General features: G+C 37.3%; 1 protein-coding gene and 1 pseudogene across 1 annotated transcript in view; both read left to right on the forward strand.

Moving 5' to 3' along the window:
* Positions 1-22,896, forward strand: part of RNF169 (ring finger protein 169) — a 91,924-nt gene that overhangs the window by 24,784 nt on the left and 44,244 nt on the right. The window contains exon 2 of the mRNA XM_055423675.2: positions 8,707-8,780. Coding sequence (XP_055279650.1) covers positions 8,707-8,780 — 74 coding nt within the window. The remainder of the gene's footprint in view (positions 1-8,706; positions 8,781-22,896) is intronic.
* Positions 13,207-19,072, forward strand: LOC148775623 (glyoxalase domain-containing protein 4 pseudogene; annotated as a pseudogene).

Genomic DNA, 22,896 nt, shown 5'->3' on the forward strand with positions numbered 1-22,896 from the left:
TGCTCTCAGATTTGTTTCTTAGAGCAGTCTTAGTTTTCCAGCAGAAGTGAGAGGAATGTGCGGAGAGATATCCCGTGTTATCCCTGCCCCCACGCATACATAGCCACCCCCATTATCACTATCGCTCATCAGAATGGTAGCTTTGTTACCAAGGACAGATGTACAGTAACACCTCATAAATCACTCAAATTCCTTAGTTTAACTTATTCAAGGAAGTGGATCAAAAAAGATACTGCTGTGATTTATGTCAAAGTGTGTTCTGTCTGTATTTTCCTCTGAGAGTTTTATAGTGTCCAGCCTTATATAAAGTCTTTAGTACATTTCGAGTTTATTTTTTATATGGTGTGAGTGTTCTAATTTCTTTTTTTTTTTTTTACATATAGCTTTCCAATTTTCCTAGCACTACTTACTGAAGAGACTCTTTTCGCCATTATACAGTCCTAGCTTCTTTGTCAAGGATTAGTTGGATGTGTGAGTTTGTTTCTGGGCTTTCTGTCCTGTTCTGTTGATCTGTATTTCTGTTTTTGCACCTGTATCAGACCGTTTTGATTACTGTACTTTTGTAGTATAGTCTGAGGTCAGGGAGTCAGATTCCTCCAGCTCCATTTTTACTTCTCAGGATTGCTTGGATTATTTGGGGTCTTTTGTGTTTCCATATAAATTTTAGAATTTTTTGTTCTAATTCTGTGAGAAAATGCCATTGGTAATTTGATAGGGATTGCACTGAGTCTGTAAATTGCCTTTGGTAGTATATTTATTTTGAGAATATTGATTCTTTCAATCCAAGAACCTGGTATATCCTTCCATCTGTTAGGGTCATCTCTAATTTCTTTCTTGAGTGTCTGAAGTTCATTTTTTTTTTTTTAGCACTGAATAATATTCCGTTGTCTGGATTATCATTTTTCAAATAGTTATTTTACCAGCAAAAATGAGTTTATTTGGGAATAGCCAGAAAAATTGAAATTCATGATATGCAAACTATGGCAGACTGGAGGCAAATCCAGAGAACAAGGAAGGGGAATTTGCTTTTACAGGGAAAAGAGGGATGTTGGGAAGGGCTGTAATAGCCAAAGAGTCCATGGAGAAAGCTGGGAGTACAAAGTATGGAGGCTTCTCATTGGTTGAGCTGCTGCATGTCTGATTTTGGTAGAGTTGATTTTGGGTGGAAAGAAGTTTTCTTCTTGCTAGATAGTAAAGTAAACAACACCTTTCTGTCACAGATACAGGTGTATAGCTCTTCCTGTTTGAAGTAACTGACAGAGAGGGGCATGAGCACTCCCCCTATAGGCCTGTCCCTTCTCTAATTTTAGCTTAGTTTTCTTTGATTATTAATAATTTCACAGTATGTACCTCAGTTTATTTATCCATTTACCTACTGAAGGATATTTTGGTTGCTTCCAAGGTTTGGCAATTATGACCAAAAGTACTGTCAACAGTTATTTACAGGTTTTTGTGTGGATGTAAGTTTTTAACTCATTTAGGTAAATATCAAGGAGTGCAATTGCTGGATTGTATTGCAACCCACTCCAGTATTCTTGCTTGAAGAATTCCATGGGTGGAGGAGGCAGATGGGCTATAAGTCCACAGGGTCACAAAGAGTTGGACATGACTGAAGTAACCTACACACACACGCACACACACACACACACGGTAAAAGTATGTTTAGTTTTGTAAGAAATTGCCAGATTGCCTTCCAAAGTGGCTCTATCATTTTTCTTTCCTACCAGCAATGAATGAGAATTCTTGTTGCTCCATTTGATATTGTCAGAGATTTGGATTTCAGCACTTCTAATTAGGGATGTAGTGTGTGTGCGCGCGCTTAGACTCTTTGTGACCCTTTGGACTGTGTCCGTCAGGCTCCTCAGTTCATGGGATTCTGCAGGCAAGATTACTGGAGTGGGTTGCCGTGCCCTCCTCCAGGAGATCTTCCTGACCCAGGGAATTGTTCTGACCCAGGGACTGAACCTGCATCTCCTGTGTCTCCTGCATTGCAGGTGGATTCTTTACCTGCTGAGCCTTGGCATTGTGTAGCAGCATCTTGTTTTAATTTGTAATTCCCTAATGACACATGCAACGAGTTGACTCACTGGAAAAGACTCTGATGCTGGGAGGGATTGCGGGTAGGAGGAGAAGGGGACGACAGAGAATGAGATGGCTGGATGGCATCACCAACTCGATGGACATGAGTTTGAGTGAACTCCGGGAGTTGGTGATGGACAGGGAGGCCTGGTGTGCTGTGATTCATGGGGTCGCAAAGAGTCGGACACGACTGAGCAACTGAACTGAACTGAATTGAACTGAATGACATATGATGTTGGGCGTTTTTTTTTTTTCCAATTGCTTGTTTGCTATGTCTTCTTTACATTAAATCTTCTTTGATAGGTGTCTGTTAAGGTCTTTGCCCATTAAAAAAATCAGGTTGTATTCTGATTAAGTTTTGATGTTCTTTTTTTATTTTGGATAACAGTCTTATATCAAATACATCTGTTGCAAATGTTTTCTTCAAGTCTGTGGCTTTTCTTACTCTCTTGACATTGTCTTTTGCAGAGCAGAAAATTTTAATTTTAATGTCCATCTTATGAATTACTTATTTTATGAATCATGTCTTTGATATTTTATCTAAAAAGGCATCACCTTACCAAATCATGTAGATTTTCTCCTGTTTCTCTCCTTTTTTGATAGTATTGCAGGTGTTGCAACCACAGTTTCAGCTTTTGGAGTGGAGGGAGTTGACATGACTCTAAAAAGGTTGAAGGAAGTAAAGAAAAAATTAAGAAAAGTCAAGTCCGACATCAGCAGACAGGAACTATTTTTTTTACTGTTGTTAAATTAATGTTCTTTCTGTACTAAAATTCAGGGAACCTGAAAGGTTAATCATGATTGATAAATATCTTAGTATAATTAAAATGTTAAGTGTATACATGTTCTCCAGTAAGCTTTAAGAGGCATTGTAAATGACTTTGATTTAAAAGGGGAGATTTTCATTTCTCTGACCTTTTTTCCTGCTTCATTTCTCATTATAGTCCAGGTGGATTGAAACCATATTTCATAAGGCTTCTAAGAAATTATTTTGATATTATAGCAGCACTTATGTAAGTTTAAATCCTAATAGCATTTTTACCCATTATATAATAGAGTGTTTCAGAATTTAGAGAAACCTATTGAATAGTAAATGAAAATGAGATAAGAATATTATTACAGACATACCTTGGAGATAGAATTTGGTTCCAGACCACCATAATAAAGTGAATATGGCATTAAAGCAATAAAACCAAAGTTTTTGGTTTTCCAGTGCACATAAAAGTTCATTTTATACTACACTGTAGTCTGTTTAAGTGGGCAATAGCATCATGGTTTAAAAAGCAATGTACATACCTTAATTTAAAAATACTGATCATCATCTGACAATAAGAAGGTTGTCATAAACCTTCAATTTGTAGAAACCACGATACTTGTCAAGTGTAAGAAAGTGAAGCACAATAAAGCTAGATAAGCCTGTGCTGAATCATTCGCTCTAGAAGTTAATCTCATTTTTCCAGTAGAAACTGAGATCTGAAGAGATTTTAATCAATGCCTGGTGTGTATGTGTCTCAGGAGGGCTCCAGGACACCACCCCCCCCACCCCCCACAGGTGTGATGATTCACTAGCAGTGGCCCCAGGACTAGTCCTAGTCGTGGCTATGATTCATTGCACTGAAAGGATACAGATTAAAATCAGCAAAGGGAAAAGGAACATCGGACAGAGTCCAGGGGAAACCAGGCATAAGCTTCTAGAGTTCTCTCTCAGTTGAGTCTCACAGGACATGCTTATTTCCCCCAGCAACAAGTTGTGACTGCATGTGTTAAATGGTGCGAACCAGGGAAGCTTCTGAGAGGCTTATTGCCCAAAGTTTTTATTAGGGGCCGATCATATAGGGACTGTCTGCCTAACATGGTCCAGAATTCCAGAATCCCATCAGGAAAAAAGTTATTCAGCATAACTACATAGTTTATACAGACAGTTTAGGTCACAGTGAGCCTGTACCTAATCAGGGTGCCTGAGAACTCTCCCCAAATCTTCCTAGCCACCAGTTAAGGGCTAACCCTGTACTCAAGCCTTAAGACAGGCAGTTATGCTGCTATTGTTGTCTTTTCGGCATTGTGTGTGTGTGTGTTTGTGTAGCAGTTAGCATGTGGTGCTCTTATTAAATGTTAGCTGCTTCTGTTCGAGGGATTCTTCACTGATTACTGCTACTACTGAATGTGGCCTTCTGGATTCCTGTGAAGTAGATTTGTCCAGTATTTTAATTTCCATTTGATAGATGAGACCAAGGCAAAGAGAATCTTTGATATATCTAGATACTCTCATTTAATTGACAGAGCAGGTGTCAGAACCTAATATGTTCTTTTTGTAAGCCAGTAGGGAAGAAAAAAAATTATTTTTGCCTTGTTGACATTTCTAGAGGGTATTATTAAAATAGGAAAAGGCTTAAATATTTAAGTTAATGTCACATTGGACCAGTTCATGACCTTTTATGCTTAATTGTTTTTGTATTCAAGAATTACTTTGTTGACTGTGTAATTTTTTTGAACTTTTGGGCATGATGCCAGTTAATGCAGCACAGTCCTATTGGGAGAAGTTGCAAAAAGTGACTGTTTAGCCTTTTTTATTTTTAAAGTATCAAGATTCATTAATCTTAATCCAACAGTAAGCTAATCTATATCAGTACTAATTTTAGTGAGGAGAAATTAATCCTACCTTTTACCCTCAAATGAGTCAAGGCATAGTAGTTTCAGTCAGTATGTCGAGTTCTTACGTGGACTAATATATGAACTTTGAGATTTCTTAGTAAGTATCCCAAAGTGAATTTAACTTTTCATATAATAAATGTATCAAAGCAGTTGGGTAATTATCTTCATTTCTCCTTAGTTGTACTTGCAAATAAACCAGACCAAACTACCATTTCTTAATCTCGTCAATACCAGAGGCAGTTTTATAGTTATTAGATTCTACTGTATGCCACTCCACTGTCTGAAAATAGTTTTCAGAGTGTTTTCACTTTCATTGTATTCATTTGATCCTCACACTTGGCTGTCATAGTTGATATTTTTCCTGATTTTTAGAAGAGGAAGTTAAGACTGACTTATTTGAGACTCTGGAAGCTTCTAAGTTTGGGATCAGGCTTTTAATTTTGTATTATTTACACTATATAATAAAGATGTTAGGCTCTTTGGACATTTTCTTCTAAACGCCATCAAGAATTATTTTAAAGAAAACAAATTCTTTAACAGTAAGTAAAAATTATAATCATTTTTACTAGTCTGTCACTAAAGTATTTTTGGTCCCTTGTGTTGGATAGTAGACTTATTAAAAGCCTGAATAAGATTATGCTCCTTATGTTGCTTCCAAATAAAAATATAGATTTAGAATTTTTAAAAGTAGATATGAGAAGAGTCTACACTTTGTACCAGAAGAAACTGTGATAGAATTTGTTACTATATTTTGGCCTGAGGAAGGTCTTTCCAAATATGATGTAAAATGCAGAAGTCATAAAGGAGAAGTTTGATTAATACAACTACACAAAAATCACCACTGTAAGCAAAGTCAAGACAGCTGATAAACTAAGAAAAGTATTGCTATTCATGTGACACAAGGGTAGTTTTTCTTACATAGAGCTTTAACAAATCTGGAAGAAGTTAACTCCAACAAGAGTACAGGAAATGTATATACTTTTCATATCAAAGGAAATGTAAATTACTCAAATATATGAAAAGTACTCAGTTTTATTCATTAAGCGCATAAGATGCAGAATTTCACCAATTAGATTGGGAAAGCTAAACAATTTCAGCACTCATTGTGCTGGCAAAGATGTGAGGAAATTGCAGTCTCATGCATCACTGGTGGGACTATAAGTGTGTACAGGTTTTATGAAGGGGGATTTGGTATTGTCTGCCAGAATTACAGAAGCACATATTCTTTGATCTAGCAGTTCTGATCCCAGCAACTTAATCTATGGATATACTTGTAGACATGCAAAACAATTCATATGCAAGATCACTCATTGTAACGTTGTTTTAATAGTTACTGGAGATTTAAACTCACTTCATACCTCTAATTTGGTCCTCATTTTTATTCTTGGGAGTAATTTGTCTTCTCTCTCTTTTTTTTCCTTAATGAGTTTTGAGTTTTGCTTCTGAATCATCTCATAGTACCATGTGAAAAATAGAATCAGCCAATAGTTGTTAGTTGTTTTTTTTTAACTTTTTATTTTATATTGGCTTCCCTAGTAGCTCAGTCGGTAAAAATCTGCCTGCAGTGCAGGAGACTAGAGTTTGGTTCCTGAGTCGGGAAGATCCCCTGGAGAAGGAAATGGCAACTCACTCCAGGATTCTTGCCTGGAAAAATCCCATGAATGGAGGAGCCTGGTGGGCTACAGTTCTTGGGGTCGCAAGAGTTGGACATGACTTAGCGACTAAACCACTTATATTGGAGCTAATTAACAATGTTGTGGTAGTTTCAGGTGGACAGCAAGGGGACTCAGCCATAAATATACATGAATCCATTCCCCCGCAAACACCCCTCCCAGTGGTGGTTATCAGTAGAAATCTACTCTGGCAGAAAAGGAATTTATTGAGAAAGAATATTGGGTAAGCTAAAGTTATCAGCCATGTAACTACAGAACTTGGCTCGGAAAATGGCAGTTAAGATCCAAGAGCAAAGTCTATATAATATGAATTCTTTGAAAGTTTTTATAACTTCTTTGAGACCTACTGTATTTTTAATTGTTCCTTGTTGCTTTAAGGAATATATATTTTGTTCATTGAATTCATAAATACATAATCAAGTTTGTTAATTTTATTGTTCAATTTTTCTGTATTTTTATTACCTTTGCTCTGCCTGATCTGTTTTTAATTGGGATATGTTAACATTTTTTACTGTAATTTTGGATTTATTAGTTTCTCTTATAGTCTTATTGTTTTGTTCTGTGGTAGGTTCATACAAGTTCATAATTATTGTATCTTCTTGATGAGTTCACTTTTTCATCATTATGTAGTTTCTGTCTTTATACCTTAATTCTTTTTCTCTTAATTTTGCCATATACTAGTTCTGTGGTCTTGGGGAAGTCATTAACCCCTCATTTTCCTTATTGTAAAATGGTTATAATACCTGCTTTACAAAGTTTCTGTGCAGATTCACTGAGAAAATGTATATGAAGTATTGTTCAGGAATAAGTTCTTCATAAATGGGTTAAAAGTATTTTCCTTTTTTTGCCTTAAGGGTTTTGCTTTTCTCTTCCCTCTTCCACTGCTCTTTTACAGCATCTGCTTTTAAATACTATTTGCCTATAATTAGAAATGTTCTTAAGAGATATGATTAAAATAGTCATCAGGAGTTTATTTTTTAAGTGGATGAAGGTGATGGAATGTTTTCCTCCCAAGCCCTGGGTCTAATGATTCTCTCCTGTTTGGTACAACTTTAAGTTCCTGTTTTCTGCATCTGCATTAGGTCCAGTGTTTCTGTCTAAGAATCTTCCACATTTCTCTGATGTAAATGAGTCTTTCTAAGTAGTTGAGACAACTGAAAAAGGATGAAAGTCACCTTTTTGAGGAGCCCACTTTTCTACAACAAATATTATCAACCTGAATGGATGTAGAGTTATTAGTAAGTCTTAAATACCATGTTTAAGTCACTAAACATATACATGGGGGTGTATAGAAGTGTCATGTACATTTAAGAAGACTGAAGTGTGTGTTTTCTCCTTCCTTTTTATAGAATTTAGGACTTTTATTTGTTCCTAAGTTGGATTTTTATTTTTTATATAACCGATGTGTAGTGTGTGCCTCTTGTGGGCCTGGAATCTCAGATTTAAAACTATATACAGAGAAGAGAAGAACACAAAATTTCAGCTGAGAAAGCAACATAAAAGGTTTAGAAATATGTGGCATGTATATTGTAATTAGGTAGTCAAGAGTTGAGAGACAGTGCTTTAGAAAGATGAAGTTGTGACCAGTCTCTGGAAGACCTTCAGTGACATTGAAGAATTTTGACTTTATTCTATAGGCTGATCAAAACTGCTGAAGGCTTTGAGGATAAAAAAAAAAAATCAGGGTATATACTGAAAATATTTATGGGTTGTAATCTGTTGGCAGTGTTGAAGTAGAAAGAAACAGTATGAGTAAAATTTTAGCTTATTTAAAATGTCACTCGGTAATATTTAACTGAGAACTTTTTTTAAAAAATTAAGTAAATAATTGTTGGCCGTGCCAGTGGTGCAGCGTGCGGGATCTCAGTTTCTGGGTCAGGAGTCAAACCTGCGCCTCCTTCAGTGGAAGCATGGAGTCTTACTTACTGGACTGACAGGGAAGTCCTGAACGAAGAACTTTAAATATAGTTTTCCTTGAGGTCTTTTACCATGTTACTTTTTTATTTTCCTTCATAGCCCTTAGTACCATCAGCAGTATTATACACATACACTTGTGTGTTTATTTTCTGTTTCCCTCCACAGTAAGCTCCATGATAGCAAGGACTTTATTTGTTCAGTGCTTCTCCCCAGTGCTTAGGACTGTGTCTGGTTTATACCCTTTAATATTGGTTAAATGAGTGAATGAATATTCAAACTGTGGGAAGATGACCACAATTTTTATGTGATTTATGATGTAGGACAAGATCTTGGTTCCTTCCTAGAAAGTTCTGTTAAAAAGTGTTTTCTTTTCTCATTTCTCCAGAGTTTATATTCAGAGCACCAATCAAATTAAGCAAGCCTGGGGAATTTCGTGAGGAATATGAAAGCCTGAGAAAGGTATAGTATACATATTATTATGCCATTCATTTTCTTAAAGTAAATTGGAATAATGACATTACAGAGTACTTAGCCTGGAAAATCCCATGGACGGAGGAGCCTGGTAGGTGTAGTCCATGGGGTCGCGAAGAGTCAAGACATGACTGAGTGACTTCATTTTCACTTTTCACTCTTAAGCATTGGAGAAGGAAATGGCAACCCACTCCAGTGTTCTTGCCTGGAGAATCCCAGGGACGGGGGAGCCTGGTGGGCTGCTGTCTGTGGAGTCGCACAGGGTTGGACACGACTGAAGCGACTTAGCAGCAGCAGTGGAAGTTTAGATTTAATAGGGAATTTTAAAATTGATAACGTAGAACCTGTCTGCATTATAGCAAACAGATCAAAATGTAGCTCACAGAGCCTATCATACACCTGCCACAATAACTGGTCACCAGGAGAGGTGTTCTTGGCATTTAAATATTAGTTAAAAGCTAACATTTAACCTTTAATACAAATAGCTTATATTATTTTTCATTATCTTATAAGGTTACTCTAATTACGTGTGTTCCGTAAGAATTGTAACTTAGACTGATAAAGAGGTAGTGGAATAATTTTCCAGTTAGAGAACATTTACCATTGGCAAAGCTTTTAGCTGGGTCCACATCATCTTATTTTTGGTGTTTCAAGCTAATAGTCTGGGAATCATTTGGAAAATTAAGACTTCAAAAAGTCTGGTTATAAGAAGTATAATATTTGTATTATCCTTCCCCAGCCCTCTCCCTGAACCACCATCCCTTATCTAAGATCATAATGATTAGATAATCATTCTACATGTAGATGTTTAATATTTTATAAAGACAGATAATCCACTTAATCTGAAACGGACATCATCATAAAGCAGAGGCAAGACAATAACATTATTGTGGCATTTTAGACTGAATGAGAGGTCATGTTGCAGAGAAAGAGAAAAGGAAAAAGACTGTGCTTAATTACTATGTATTTGATCTTTTCCATTAAACGAGAGTGTCAAATGTTGACACAGATCCACTTGCTCCTTTTATATTAGAGTTGTGAGTTTTTTGTTTTTCATTTTAAATCAGTTACAAAGCTTTTTTCTACATTGAAAGAAACTGTTCTCACGGGCTACATGAAGAGAACCACAGATTTCTCTTAAATAAAATTCCAGAATATGCAGGTATTTAGTTTTAATGTAACTTTTTAGAAATTTGAAGAATATGGAAATTTTAAAGCTATCAGCTTGAATATAATGAGAAAATAAGGACTCGGAGGTAGAAAAAAGAAGTAAAGCAGAAGGCATAGTAAGTGTAGAGATTTTTTATAAACCTTAGTAGAGAGAAACCTTGGGGAACTTTCCTTTTGTTCCTGTTAGGAGGGAGGGACCGAAAAAATAGTTTTAAAAGTGACTGATAGCATAATGTTGTTGAGTGAAGCCATGACAATCTCATTCTGTATAAACTAGATTGGAATTGAAAAACACTCACCTCTGTCATTGTGTTGAATAAATTTAACCATAGATTCTCCCTGCCCCACTTCCCCAAGTACCCAAGTTATCCTTCACCCATTGTGTTATCTGGAAAATGGAAATCCAAGTCATAGAACCAGATTATAGCAGATATGCCACTATTGTGGCATATCCATACAGTGGAATACTATTCGGCCATGAAAAGGAATGGAACACTGACACGTGCTACCAGATAGATGAACCTCGAAAAGATGCTAAATGAAAGAAATCAGATGAAAGAAACCACATATTGTATATTTCTATTTATAGAAAATGTCTAGAATAGACAAAAGTATACAGACAGTAGATTAATGGTTGATTGAGTAGAGGTGGGAATGGGGGTTAACAGTAAATGGGCATGAATGATTTTATTGCAGCGACAAAGGTTTCTAAAACTGATTTATGGTATGTTCCACAACTTGGTAAATTTACTAAAAATCATTGAATTATATATTTGAAATGGATGAATTATATAACATGTAAAAAATGTCTCCATAAAGTAAAAAAATTAAGATACTAGCCATTTGGATGGAGAACTTGATAAAAAAGATGTTTTTTAGAATGCATATTTTCTGAAACAGAACAAATATATAATTATCTAGTTGAATCCCTAGGGAAGGGAGATATTTAAAAGTTTTACTGACTAAGTGATGGAAATTAATTCTATACAACTCATTACTAATTTGATGTACAGTACACTTGGCTTAGTATACTTTATTATTTTGTTTAAATGACAGTAAAAACCTTTATAAAGGCTATAAAAAAGTTATCAGGAAGTTTTATTCCCCTGATTCTAGGTCTTTTAAAAGATGTTTGCTTGCTAATCGTAGATCCTTCTACCCATGGTATAGTGTTATGCTTACTGAGGTTACTATGAGTGTCTAAATTTTATGATTCTATAAATAGGTTTATATTTCTATTTTCTTGCCATGTGTTATAGCTGATTTTGTCTTTTTTATGCAAAAATATGCAGAGCAAACTGTGAAAGTTCTTCTTTTTTTTATTTTCCACTCTCTTCCCCAGAGATAACCAGCTTCAACAGTTTAGTGTATATTCTAGATTTTTAATGTACTTACACACGCTCACATATGCTTTAGTCTTTTTCAGTATAAATGAGATCATGATGCATATTCATTTATTCAGCAAATATTTATTATGTCCTTACTGTGTGCCAGGTACTAGGGATATGATGCTGAAAAAGACACCCAAGGTTCTTGCTGTCAGGGAGATTCCATTCTAGTGGGAAAGATGAACAGTAAATAAGCAAAAACGTATTTAATATATATTAATAAGGCAAGGTAGGAAGAGTTACAGGGGAGTGGAAGGGAAACTTGAGCCATAAAATGACTGTTTTTAATACAGGGATCTGGGAAAATGTCAGAGAAGGCAACATTTGAGTTGCTACCTAGAAGGGGTGAGGGAGCAAGCCAAGTAAAGTTGTGAGGAGAGAGCATTCCCAGCAAAGGGAACAGCACACACACAGGCCCTGAGATGGAAACAGGTTTTCCTTGTTAAAGGAACACCTTGGCTGGAACTGAGTGTACAAGTTGGGGATGGAAGTTTAGTATGGGGATTTGGTTTGATGTGAGTTGCAAGAGAGAGGAGGGCCATATCAGAGAAGGCCTAGTTGCCTGGTAAGGACCCTAAGTTTATTTTAAGTGTGATGGGAAGCCAGTAATATGATCTGACTTATATCTGTCTGCAATGCAGGAGACCCCATTTTGATTCCTGGGACAGAAAGATCCACTGGAGAAGGGATAGACTACCCACTCCAGTATCCTTGGGCTTCCCTTGTGGCTCAGCTGGTAAAGCAGCCATCTGCAATGGTGGAGACCTGGGTTCGATCCCTCAGTTGGGAAGATACCTTGGAGAAGGGAAAGGCTATCCATTCCAGTATTCTGGCCTGGAGAATCCTGTGGACCAGTCCATGGGGTGACAAATAGTTGGACATGACTGAGTGACTTTCACTTTCATACTTTTAAAAGGTCTCTGTTTGCCTTGTGGGGAATAAACTATAATGGGCCTAGGAATTAGGAATTGTATTTACTATCAATAGTAGAGACTCCAGTATGCTTGGGCTTTCCTGGTGGCTCAGCTGGTAAAGAATTCACCTGCAGTGCAGGAGACCTGGGTTCAATCCCTGGGTTAGGAAGATTCCCTGGAGGAAGAAATGGCAACCCACTCCAGTATTCTTGCTTGGAGAATCCCATGGACAGAGAAGCCTGCAGTCCATGGGGTCACAAAGAGTAAGACATGACTGAGCAACTAAGCAGAGCAGTAGAGACCCCAACATAATGACTCAAATAAATTAAGAGTTTTATTTTTTCAAGTAACAAAAAAGCTGGAGGTAAACTGTCCAGGACTGATATGGCAGCTCTAGGACATCAGAGGTTCAGGGTCCTTTTGTTTTTCTGTTTAGACATCTTTTAGTGTGCCTGTCTCCTTGTGGTGTGAGATGGTTGATCCTTCTCTAGAATTCCACCTAGACAGAAGGTAAGGCAGAAGGGCATATATCAGCTGAATTTGGGTCTTTTAAAGAGCTTTCTCCAAAGCCCCACCCAGCGACTTCACCTATATTTTGTAGTTTAGTGTCACAGACTCCCTGTGGCTGTCAGGAAAGTTGGGAAACATAGTGTTTTAGTTGGGTACATTAGCTTCCTCAGTAAAATTAGGATTCTTTTAGTAAGAAATGAAAAAATGAATACTGGGTAGGCAGCTAGCTATCTCTGCCTCATGGGACAAAAATGGAAATAAGACCAATTAGAACACGGAGTAAGCAATGGGTTGGGTTTAACCAGGATTAGAAAGTAGGCTAAGAAGTATGACAGACAGAATGACGCAGTGGACCTGAAGGTGTGTACAAGGAAGTTGCAATTTTGGGCTGTGGTTACTTTAAGAAGGTTGTTTGAGGAAGGAATTGAGAACATGAGGGACACAGTGGACAGTGACAGTGGTAGAGTTGGTGGAGTGGAAGTTTTGATGGTGATAAAGAATTATGAAAGTAGGGTGCCTAGCATATTAGTAAAGTTGGAAACCTAGAAGTGGTGATCTAAATGTGAGAGGCTTAAACGTGATGCTGAGAGGTAGTTTTAGTTATTGAACATGACAGTTTGGGGTATGATTATGGGAGGAGGTATGAAATAGGATGGAAGGAAAGATTTATCTAGAAGGAAGTGAAGAACCTGAGAGAAAATACTGCTATTGAAATCTTCAGAAATGATCATTGGAGTACCTGGGCAGAAACTTTGGTGCTGAGGTTTTCTGTGAATAAGGGGAGTTGGCAGGCAAAGTAGGTGACTACCACAGAGAAGGGTTGTGAGTATTACAGTCTGATGGTAAAGACTTCAAAGAACCTAGGAGTTTTGAGGAAAAATATGATCTATTCTGTAGCCAGTTTTTTTTTTCCTGACGGTATGTTTTTTTTTGTATGTGTGGATGGGAAGCAAGTGCTTTCATGTAGGTACTTTTTTCATATTGAATGATATTTCATGGTGTGGATGAGGGGTTAATTCATTTAACCACTGGTCATTTAAATTGTTTCCCATTTTCCCCAATTTTGAAGAGATGTTGCACTAAACATGTATGAATATATCTGAGCAAATGTTAAGTTAGATTCCTAGACGTGAAAGTGTCGGTCAAGTGGTATATACACTTTGTATTTTGGTGGATATTAAAAAGACTTTTGCAACCTAACTTTCTCATCAACAGTAAAAGAGAGTCCCTTTTCACTATTTTTAATGTTTTGCTATCTCCTGAATAAAATATCTCATTGTTTTCATTTACATTTCCTGGACTACTAGAGAGGAGGAGCATCTTGTGCTTACTGGCCATTTCTTTTTTTTCTTTTGTGAATTGCTTATTTATCAATTTCACACCTTTAAGTGCGAAAACTAGATCCATCTTCTGCATATTTGTGATCTTGTTTACTAGTGGCATGCTATTTTTTTCTGTGCTTTTATAGATATGTTCCATTAAAGATAAGTTTCCTGACATTTCATGTTGTTTTAAGCAGAAGGAGAATATTAGAATGTGCTCAGATTGGGGAAGGAATTTTGTTATCCCTGTGTTGGGAGGTTCCCCTGGAGGAGGGCATGGCAACCCACTCCAGTATTCTTGTGTGGAGGATCCCATGGACAGAGGACCCTGGCAGGCTACAGTGTGATCCTACTGAAGTGAATGAGCACAGGGGAAAGATTACAGAAGCACCACGAAGCCAGAAGTTCCTACAACTCTCACAAATTATTTCTGTAGTCTACTATCATTGGGTGGTAGACCATTTTACCAATTTAGATAAGAAAATGAGACAATTATGGAAGCACAAGCCTCTAATTTTTAAAGTGCCACTGGGACTACTGTGCTGGCATCATCTGTGGGTGGTGTGACACTGTATGTGTGAGAGGTGGGTACTGTCGGAGGTCATGGTGACTTGCAGGGTTCTGCACTTCATGTTCCAAGTGGAAAACCATTTCCTAATGGCATTTCTATCATGATGTCCTGGGAATAAAGACCTTAATGATGGGAAATGAAGTAAAACAATGGATGGATTTGGACCCGAAGCTGACTTACAATTAGGGCATCGGAGACTGAAAACTTGGCAATGACTTCATGATTATCACACTCGCTTCTGGTCAGTTCAGTTGAGTCGCTCTGCCGTGTATGACTCTTTGCAGCCCCATGGACTGCAGCATCCCAAGCCTCCCTGTCCATCACCAACTCCTGGAGTTTACTCAGACTCATGTCCATTGAGTCGGTGATGCCATACAACCATCTTATCCTCTGTCGTCCCCTTCTCCAGGCTTCAATCTTTCCCACCATCAGGGTCTTTCCTGATGAGTCAGTTCTTCACATCTGGTGGCCAGAGTATTGGAGTTTCAGCTTTAGCATCAGTCCTTGAAATGAATATTCACAACTGATCTCCTTTAGGATGGACTGATTGGATCTCCTTGCAGTCCGAGGGACTCTCAAGAATCTTCTCCAACACCACAGTTCAAAAGCATCAGTTCTTCGGTGCTCAGCTTTCTTTATAGTCCAACTCTCATATCCATACATGACTACTGGAAAAACCATAGCTTTGACTATTTGGACCTTCGTTGGCAAAGTAATGTCTCTGCTTTTTAATATGCTGTCTAGGTTGGTCATAACTTTCCTTCCAAGGAGTAAGCGTCTTTTAATTTCATGGCTGCAGTCACCATCTGCAGTGATTCTGGAGCCCCAAAAAATAAAGTCTCTCACTTTCCACTGTTCCCCTATCTATTTGCCATGAAGTGATGGGACCTGATGCCTTGATCTTATTTTTCTGAATGTTGAGTTTTAAGCCAACTTTTTCACTCTTCTAACCAGGCCGTCAGCAATGCCAGGAAGCTGGAGTGGCCACTCAGTGAGGTTGCAGGAGGTATTTTTGAAACCAAAGCCCCCTGGAGGATATAAATTCTGTTTGCAGAACCGCAGTCCACCGCAGACAGATCCTATATTAAAAGTAACTCCACCAGAGTTTGATCTTGAGAAGTCCTTTGGCTACTGGTATAATTTAGTAGGAATGAAAGTTTATGAAAAAGATGAAAAGAAGCAGAGGACTTTGCTGGGCTCTGCTGATAACCAGTGTAAGCTGGAGCTATAGGACATCCAGGAGGCAGTGATCTTGCAGCAGCTTTTGGACAAATTGCCTTTTCTTGCCCCAACTAAATGGACTAATAATGGACTCTTTCTAGAGTTGTCAGAAGACTTGATAAAATGGGAGAACCGGGGGATTCTGACTCCGCTTGTGAGTCTGGACACTCTAGGGAAAGCAACAGTGCAAGTGATCATTCTGCCTGACCCTGATGGACATGAAATTTGCTTTGTGGTAGATGAAGCATTTTGAAAACTCTAAAAGATGGATCCAGAGAGAAGCAAATTATTGGATGATGCAATGGCAGAAGATGAAAGTGATGAATGGTTTGCTTCACAAAATAAAACAAGGCTTCAGGTAAACTGAAAACATCATTGTAACAAGCATTAGTGTTTCCTGTTTCAACACTTGTGAGGCCTAACACATGCATTATGTGATAAATGCTCTCATAACTTGGTTGTTTTCCTGCACAGCTAGAGAGGCTGGGGTGGTAAAGACTTGTGTATTTTAATCTTTGAAAGGTCTGATATATTTTAGAAAAATCCCATCATTATTAGTCCATTTAGAGGAGAACTTTCACTGTCATCCTTGCCATCACTGGAAGGGCACACTCTATGTGTGACTGTATTACATAATAGTAATAGTAATAATAGTAATACATTCTTCTCTAGCCTGAGACAGATGTATGGAACATTACCTTTGGCTGGGGGAATTTTGATAAGCATGTAACTTTAATGAGAACAGTTACATCCAGATTTTTTTTTAAAGTGCCATTGAACAGCTCTCTTCCCACCAGCCCTGCGTTCGTGACACCATTGCATTGGTTATCTTTTACTGTGGAATTGAGAGAAGCTCCCCCAAAACATGGGGACTGCAGTGGTCACCAAAATAGGTATAGTTTGTATTGCAGGGAATATTTGTTGGAAGACCTCCTAAAAATTGATTAGTCCAATCACATCTTTCATTTCAATCGCATTCTTACAGAGTAGAAGCCTCATACAAAAAGCCTTATGTCATTTTTGGTCAGGGCTATATCCTTACCTCTAAAAGCAGTTCCTGACACATAGATTCTCGTGCGCTGTAAATGTTTGTGGAATTAAACTTACTGCATACAGGCCCTATGTCTAGTACTAAAGTGGTAGAGGAGACATCAAGGATGAATGGGACATGGTTCCAAATTTAAAGAAGTTCATATGTGTCTCATTCTAAACTCTTAAGTATGGCGAGTTAACATTTGAAGTACTATTAATAATAGGGAATACATACTATGGGGTAGTTACTTAGCATTTGAAAGACAGTAATCAGAATTTTCTCTGCAGAGGCTCCTATAAGCCCTTCAGTTATTTCTGCAATCATCGGTGCCTGAGGTTTGTTGACTAGCATAATGAATATTGTAAATGTTTTCTAAATTTTTAATTTTTGTAATGTTTAAACAAATATAAAAAGGTCAGTAAAATGAACACCTGTATACCCATCATTCATACTTTGCAATTATGAAGATAAATAATTTTTCATGGTAAAATGGGTATTATTCATGACGTGATTAGCTACAAATATTCTATAGGCATCTCCACCCTTGAATGAACAGGATTGAAGAGTCTAGTGAGTTCCATAGCCTATTCCTTCAGTGGAGCCTTTCCCTGTGGCTCGGAATTCCATTTGCTTTTGTGTTTAGCTGTCAGGCAATTCAACTGTTTGATTCTAACCAGAAGATTAGTTGAAGCCTCATGATAGATGATTACCTTGATGAACCTGTCATACAGGTTATTTATTTAGTATCTAAAAGGATAGAACACTAGCTGGAACTTAATGATATTTATATAGTAAGTTATATGACACACAAAAACTTTCAAGTGCTGTGAGATATATATGACATAAAATTTGTCATTTTAACCAATTTAAGTGTACAATTCATTGGCCTTAAGTACATTCATAGTGTTTTGAAATCATCGCTGTTCTCTTTCTCCAAAATATTTTTATCACTCCAAACAGAAACTCTGTACCCATTAATCGATATCTCCCCATTCCATCATACCCCCCAACCCCCATTAACCTCTAACCTGCTTTCTCTTTCTACAAATTTACCTTTTCTATATATGTAAGTGGAATCATATTTGTCCTTTTGTGACCTGGCTTATTTCACGCAGCATGTTTTCAAGGTTCATTCACATTGTAGCATGTTTTAGTAGTTCATTCCTTTTATGGCTGGATATTCTGTTTTGTCAAGGCTATGGTCTTCCCAGTGGTCATGTATGGTTCTGAGAGCTGGACTGTAAAAAAGGTAAAGCACCAAAGAATTGGTACCTTCGAACTGTGGTGCTGGAGAAGACTCCTAAAACTCTTGGACAGCATGGAAATCAAACCAGTCAATCTTAAGGGAAATCAACCCTGAATACTCGTTGGAAGGACTGATGTTGAAGCTGAAGTTCCAGTGTTTTGTTCATCTGATGTGGACAGATGACTCATTGGAAAAGTCCCTGATGCTAGGAAAGATTGAGGGCAGGAGGAGAAGAGGGCATCAGAGAATGAGATGGCTGGATGGTATCACTGATGCAATGGACATGAACTTGGGCAAACTTTGGGAGATGGTGAGGGACAGAGAGGCCTGGCATTCTGCAGTCCATGGGGTTCCAGAGAGTTGGATACAACAGGGAAGCTGAACAACAGCAACATTTAATTTTGTTAATCCTTTCATCTTCTGATGGACTCTTGAGTTGTTCTCACCTTTTGGCTATTGTGAATAATGCTGCATAAACATTGGAATACAAGTGTCCGTTTGACTCCCTCTCTTATTTTGGGTGTGTAATTAGGAGTGGAATTGCCAGGTCAAGGGAATCATTAAACTGTTTTCTACAGCAGCCGTACAATTTTACATTCCTACCAATAATGTGTAAAGGCCCCAATTACTCCACATTCTTGTTAGCACATGTTATTTTCTGATTTTTTAAAAAATAACCATTCTAGTGGGTATCTCATTAGGTTTTGATTTGCATTTCCCTAATGAATAATGATGTTGAGTCTTTTTTCATGTCCTATTGATAACTTTGTGTTTCTTCTTTGGAGAAATGTCTGTTCAGGTCTTTCTGCTCAATTTTGAGTTGGGTTTTTGTTGTTGAGTTGTAAGTTTTTTTAAACAATGTATTCTGAATATTAAATCCTTACCAGATACATGAATTGTAAATATTTTCTCTCACTATGTAGGTTGTCTTTTCACTTTTTTGTTAGTATCCTTTGCACAAAAGTTTTTAGTTATGATGAAGTCCAATTAATGCTTTTTCTTTTTGGTCTAAATTGCTTGATACTTTTCTGTTTCACTTTTTCACTCAGCATAGTAATTCCAAGATTCATTCAGTTAGTTACGTATATCAATAATTTATTCTTTCTTACTGTAGAGTAGTATTTCACTGTACATGTCACAGTTTATCTGTTTGCCTCTTAATAGACTTTTGGGTTGTTTCCAGTTCTTAGCTATTACAAATAAAGCTACTGTGACCATTCACTTGCAGCTCTTTGTACAAAATAATTTTTTTTTTCACTCTTAAGTAAATACTTAAGCTTGAGTTGGCTGGACCATAGGGTGTGTGTGCTTCCTTTTTAAGAACCTGCCAAACTTTTCCAAAGTGGTTTTCCCATTTTAATTCTTACCAGTAGTGTATGAATGTTCTGGTTTCTCTCAGTCTTTGCCAACATTTGGTAGGGTTAGTCTTTTTAATTTTAGCAATTCTAGTTGTTATGTAGTGGTATCTCATTGTGGTTTTAATTTGTATTTCCCTAAGAAAGGCAATGCCAAAGAATGCTGAGACTACCACACAATTGCACTCATCTCACATACCAGTAAAGTAATGCTTAAAATTCTCCAAGCCAGTCTTCATCAATACATGACCCGTGAACTTCCAGATGTTCAAGCTGGTTTTAGAAAAGGCAGAGGAACCAGAGATCAAATTGCCAACATCCACTGGATTATTGAAAAAGCAAGAGAGTTCCAAAAAAAACATCTATTTCTGCATTATTGACTATTCGAAAGCCTTTGACTATGTGGATCACAATAAACTGTGGAAAATTCTGAAAGAGATGGGAATACCAGACCACCTGACCTGCCTCTTGAGAAACCTGTATGCAGGTCAGGAAACAACAGTTAGAACTGAACATGGAACAACAGACTGGTTCCAAATAGGAAAAGGAGTACGTTAAGGCTGTATATTGTCACCTTGCTAATTTAACTTATATGCAGAGTACATCATGAGAAACGCTGGGCTGGAAGAAGTACAAGCTGGAATCAAGATTGCTGGGAGAAATATCAATAACCTCAGATATGCAGATGACACCACCCTTATGGCAGAAAGTGAAGAACTAAAGAGCCTCTTGATGAAAGTGAAAGAGGAGAGTGAAAAGTTGGCTTAAAGCTCAACATTCAGAAAATGAAGATCATGGCACCTGGTCCCATCACTTCATGGCAAATAGATGGGGAAACAGTGGCAGACTTTATTTTTTGGGGCTCTAAAATCACTGCAGATGGTGATTGCAGCCATGAAATTAAAAGACGCTTACTCCTTGGAAGGAAAGTTATGACCAACCTAGACAGCATATTAAAAAGCAGAGACATTACTTTGCCAACAAAAGTCCTTCTAGTCAAGGCTATGGTTTTTCCTGTGGTCATGTCTGGATGTGAGAGTTGGACTGTGAAGAAAGCTGAGAGCCGAAGAACTGATGCTTTTGAACTGTGGTGTTGGAGAAGACTCTTGAGAATCCCTTGGACTGCAAGGAGATCCAACCTGTCCATCCTAAAGGAGATCAGTCCTGGGTGTTCATTGGAAGGACTGATGTTGAAGCTGAAACTCCAGTACTTTGGCCACCTGCTGTGAAGAGCTGCCTCATTGGAAAAGACCCTGATGCTGGGAAAGATTGAGGGTAGGAGGAGAAGGGGACGACAGAGGATGAGATGGCTGGATGGCATCACCGACTAAATGGACATGGGTTTGGGTGAACTCTAGGAGTTGGTGATGGACAAGGAGGCCTGGTGTGCTGTGGTTCATGGGATTGCAAAGAGTCGGACACGACTGAGGGACTGAACTGAACTGAACTGAACTAATGACTAATAATGTTGAGAATCTTTTCATGTGTTTATTTGTATTCTCTTACTGTTGAATCTTCAAAGATTTTTGAATACAAGTCTTATCAGGTATATGCTTTGTAAATATTTTTCTCCCTGTATCAGTCTTTTCATATTCTTAGAGCCCTTTGAATGATAGAAGTTTTTAACTTTCAAAAAATACACTTTGTACATTTTTTTTTCCCTTTTGTAGATTTTGCTTTTGGTCCAAGAATTCTTTTTCCAAAGTTATCAAAGATTTTCTCCTGTGTTTTCTTTTGGAAGTTTTATAGTTTTAGGCTTTACATTTAGGTCTGTGATCCATTTTGCGTTAATTTTTATATATGTTGTGCATATGGATGTCCCAGTTATTCTGGCACATTTGCTGAAAAGACTGTCCTTTCTCCATTGGATTGCTTTTTGCACCTTTGTCAAATATTAGTTACCTGCATATTGTGGGTTTGCTTCTAAAGTCCATATTGTATATGTATCATTGATCTGTTTGTTTATTATTACACCAGTACCATGCTGTTTTGTATATTGTAGCTTTATAGTAAGAAGTTATTTTGGCTTCTTGGTTCACTGTATATCCATCTGAATTTTAGTGTTGGCTTGCCAGTTTCTACAAAAACACTTGCTGGCATTCTGATTTGGATTGCCCAGAGCCTATAGATCAATTCGGGGAGAATTGATATCTCATTAATTGAGTCTTCAGACTCATCAACATTATATCCTTCTATTTATTTAGTTTTTCGTTAGTTTCTCTCAATAGTGGTTTGTGGTTTTCACTTTCCAGATCTTTTTCAGATTTATCTTAAATATTTCACATTTTTGGATATTACTGTAAGTGGTATTACAATTCTTGCAAGTATATAAAAATACTATTGGCTTTTACATTTTGATACTTTATCCTACAACTGTGCTAAACTCATTTAGTAGTTTTAGTAGCTTTTTTTGTAGATTCTAGCTGATTTTCTACATGGAGGATCATGTCTGTGAATAATGACTGTTTTTATTGGAGGACTTTTACTACCTGATTTTAAAATGATGGTCATCAAGAGAGTATAGTGTTGGCACAGGGAAAAGACATAGATCAGTGGAGTAGAATATAGTCCTGGAATAGACCCCCTCATAAATAGTCAATTGATATTCCTAAGGGCACAAAAATAATTCAGTGGCAAAAAAAGTCTTTTCAACAGTGATGTTCTAACAGACTTATCCTGTGAATAAGTCAGACTTGATCTGTATACCATGGATCATAGACTAAACATAAAAGCTAAGATTATGCAGAAGAAGACCTAGAAGAAAAAAATATTGACCTTAGGGTAGGCAAAGATTTACTAGACAAGAACCTCAAAAATTCTAATCACAGAAAAAAGATGATTTATTGCATTTTATTAAAGTTAAAATCTTCCACATTTAGAAAATAAACAAAGCAAATACTGGGAGAAGATATTCTCAAAATATCTAACAGCTGACTTTTATTCAGAATTTTTTAAAAAAGAAACTTGATTGAAAACAGACACTTCACAAAAGAAGACATGCTACCGAAAATGTGAAAAGATGCTCAACATAGTGAACCAGCAGGAAGATACTCACTAAAATCACATGTGGAATATCCCCTACTTTCTCTGGAATAGCTGAAATTAAAAGGCTAAGAATTCCGTGTGTCCAAATGGGTGTGAGAATGAAAATAAGCTGGATTTCTCATGAATTGTTAGTGGGAGTATAATCCTCCCTCCATATCTGCAGGGTAATGGTTCCAGAAACCATGTGGATACCAAAATCCATGGATGTTCAAGTCCCTTATGAAAAACAGAGTACAGTTGGCCTTTGGCATCTGCCGGTTCAGTGTACACAGGTTCCACCAAAGGCAGATTGATATTTTTAAAACATTTATTTTATTTTTGGTTGCACT

This window comes from Moschus berezovskii, chromosome 14, assembly GCF_049115385.1.
Source record: "Moschus berezovskii isolate FMDL1 chromosome 14, NW_MosBer_1.0, whole genome shotgun sequence".
NCBI classification, from domain to species: domain Eukaryota; kingdom Metazoa; phylum Chordata; class Mammalia; order Artiodactyla; family Moschidae; genus Moschus; species Moschus berezovskii.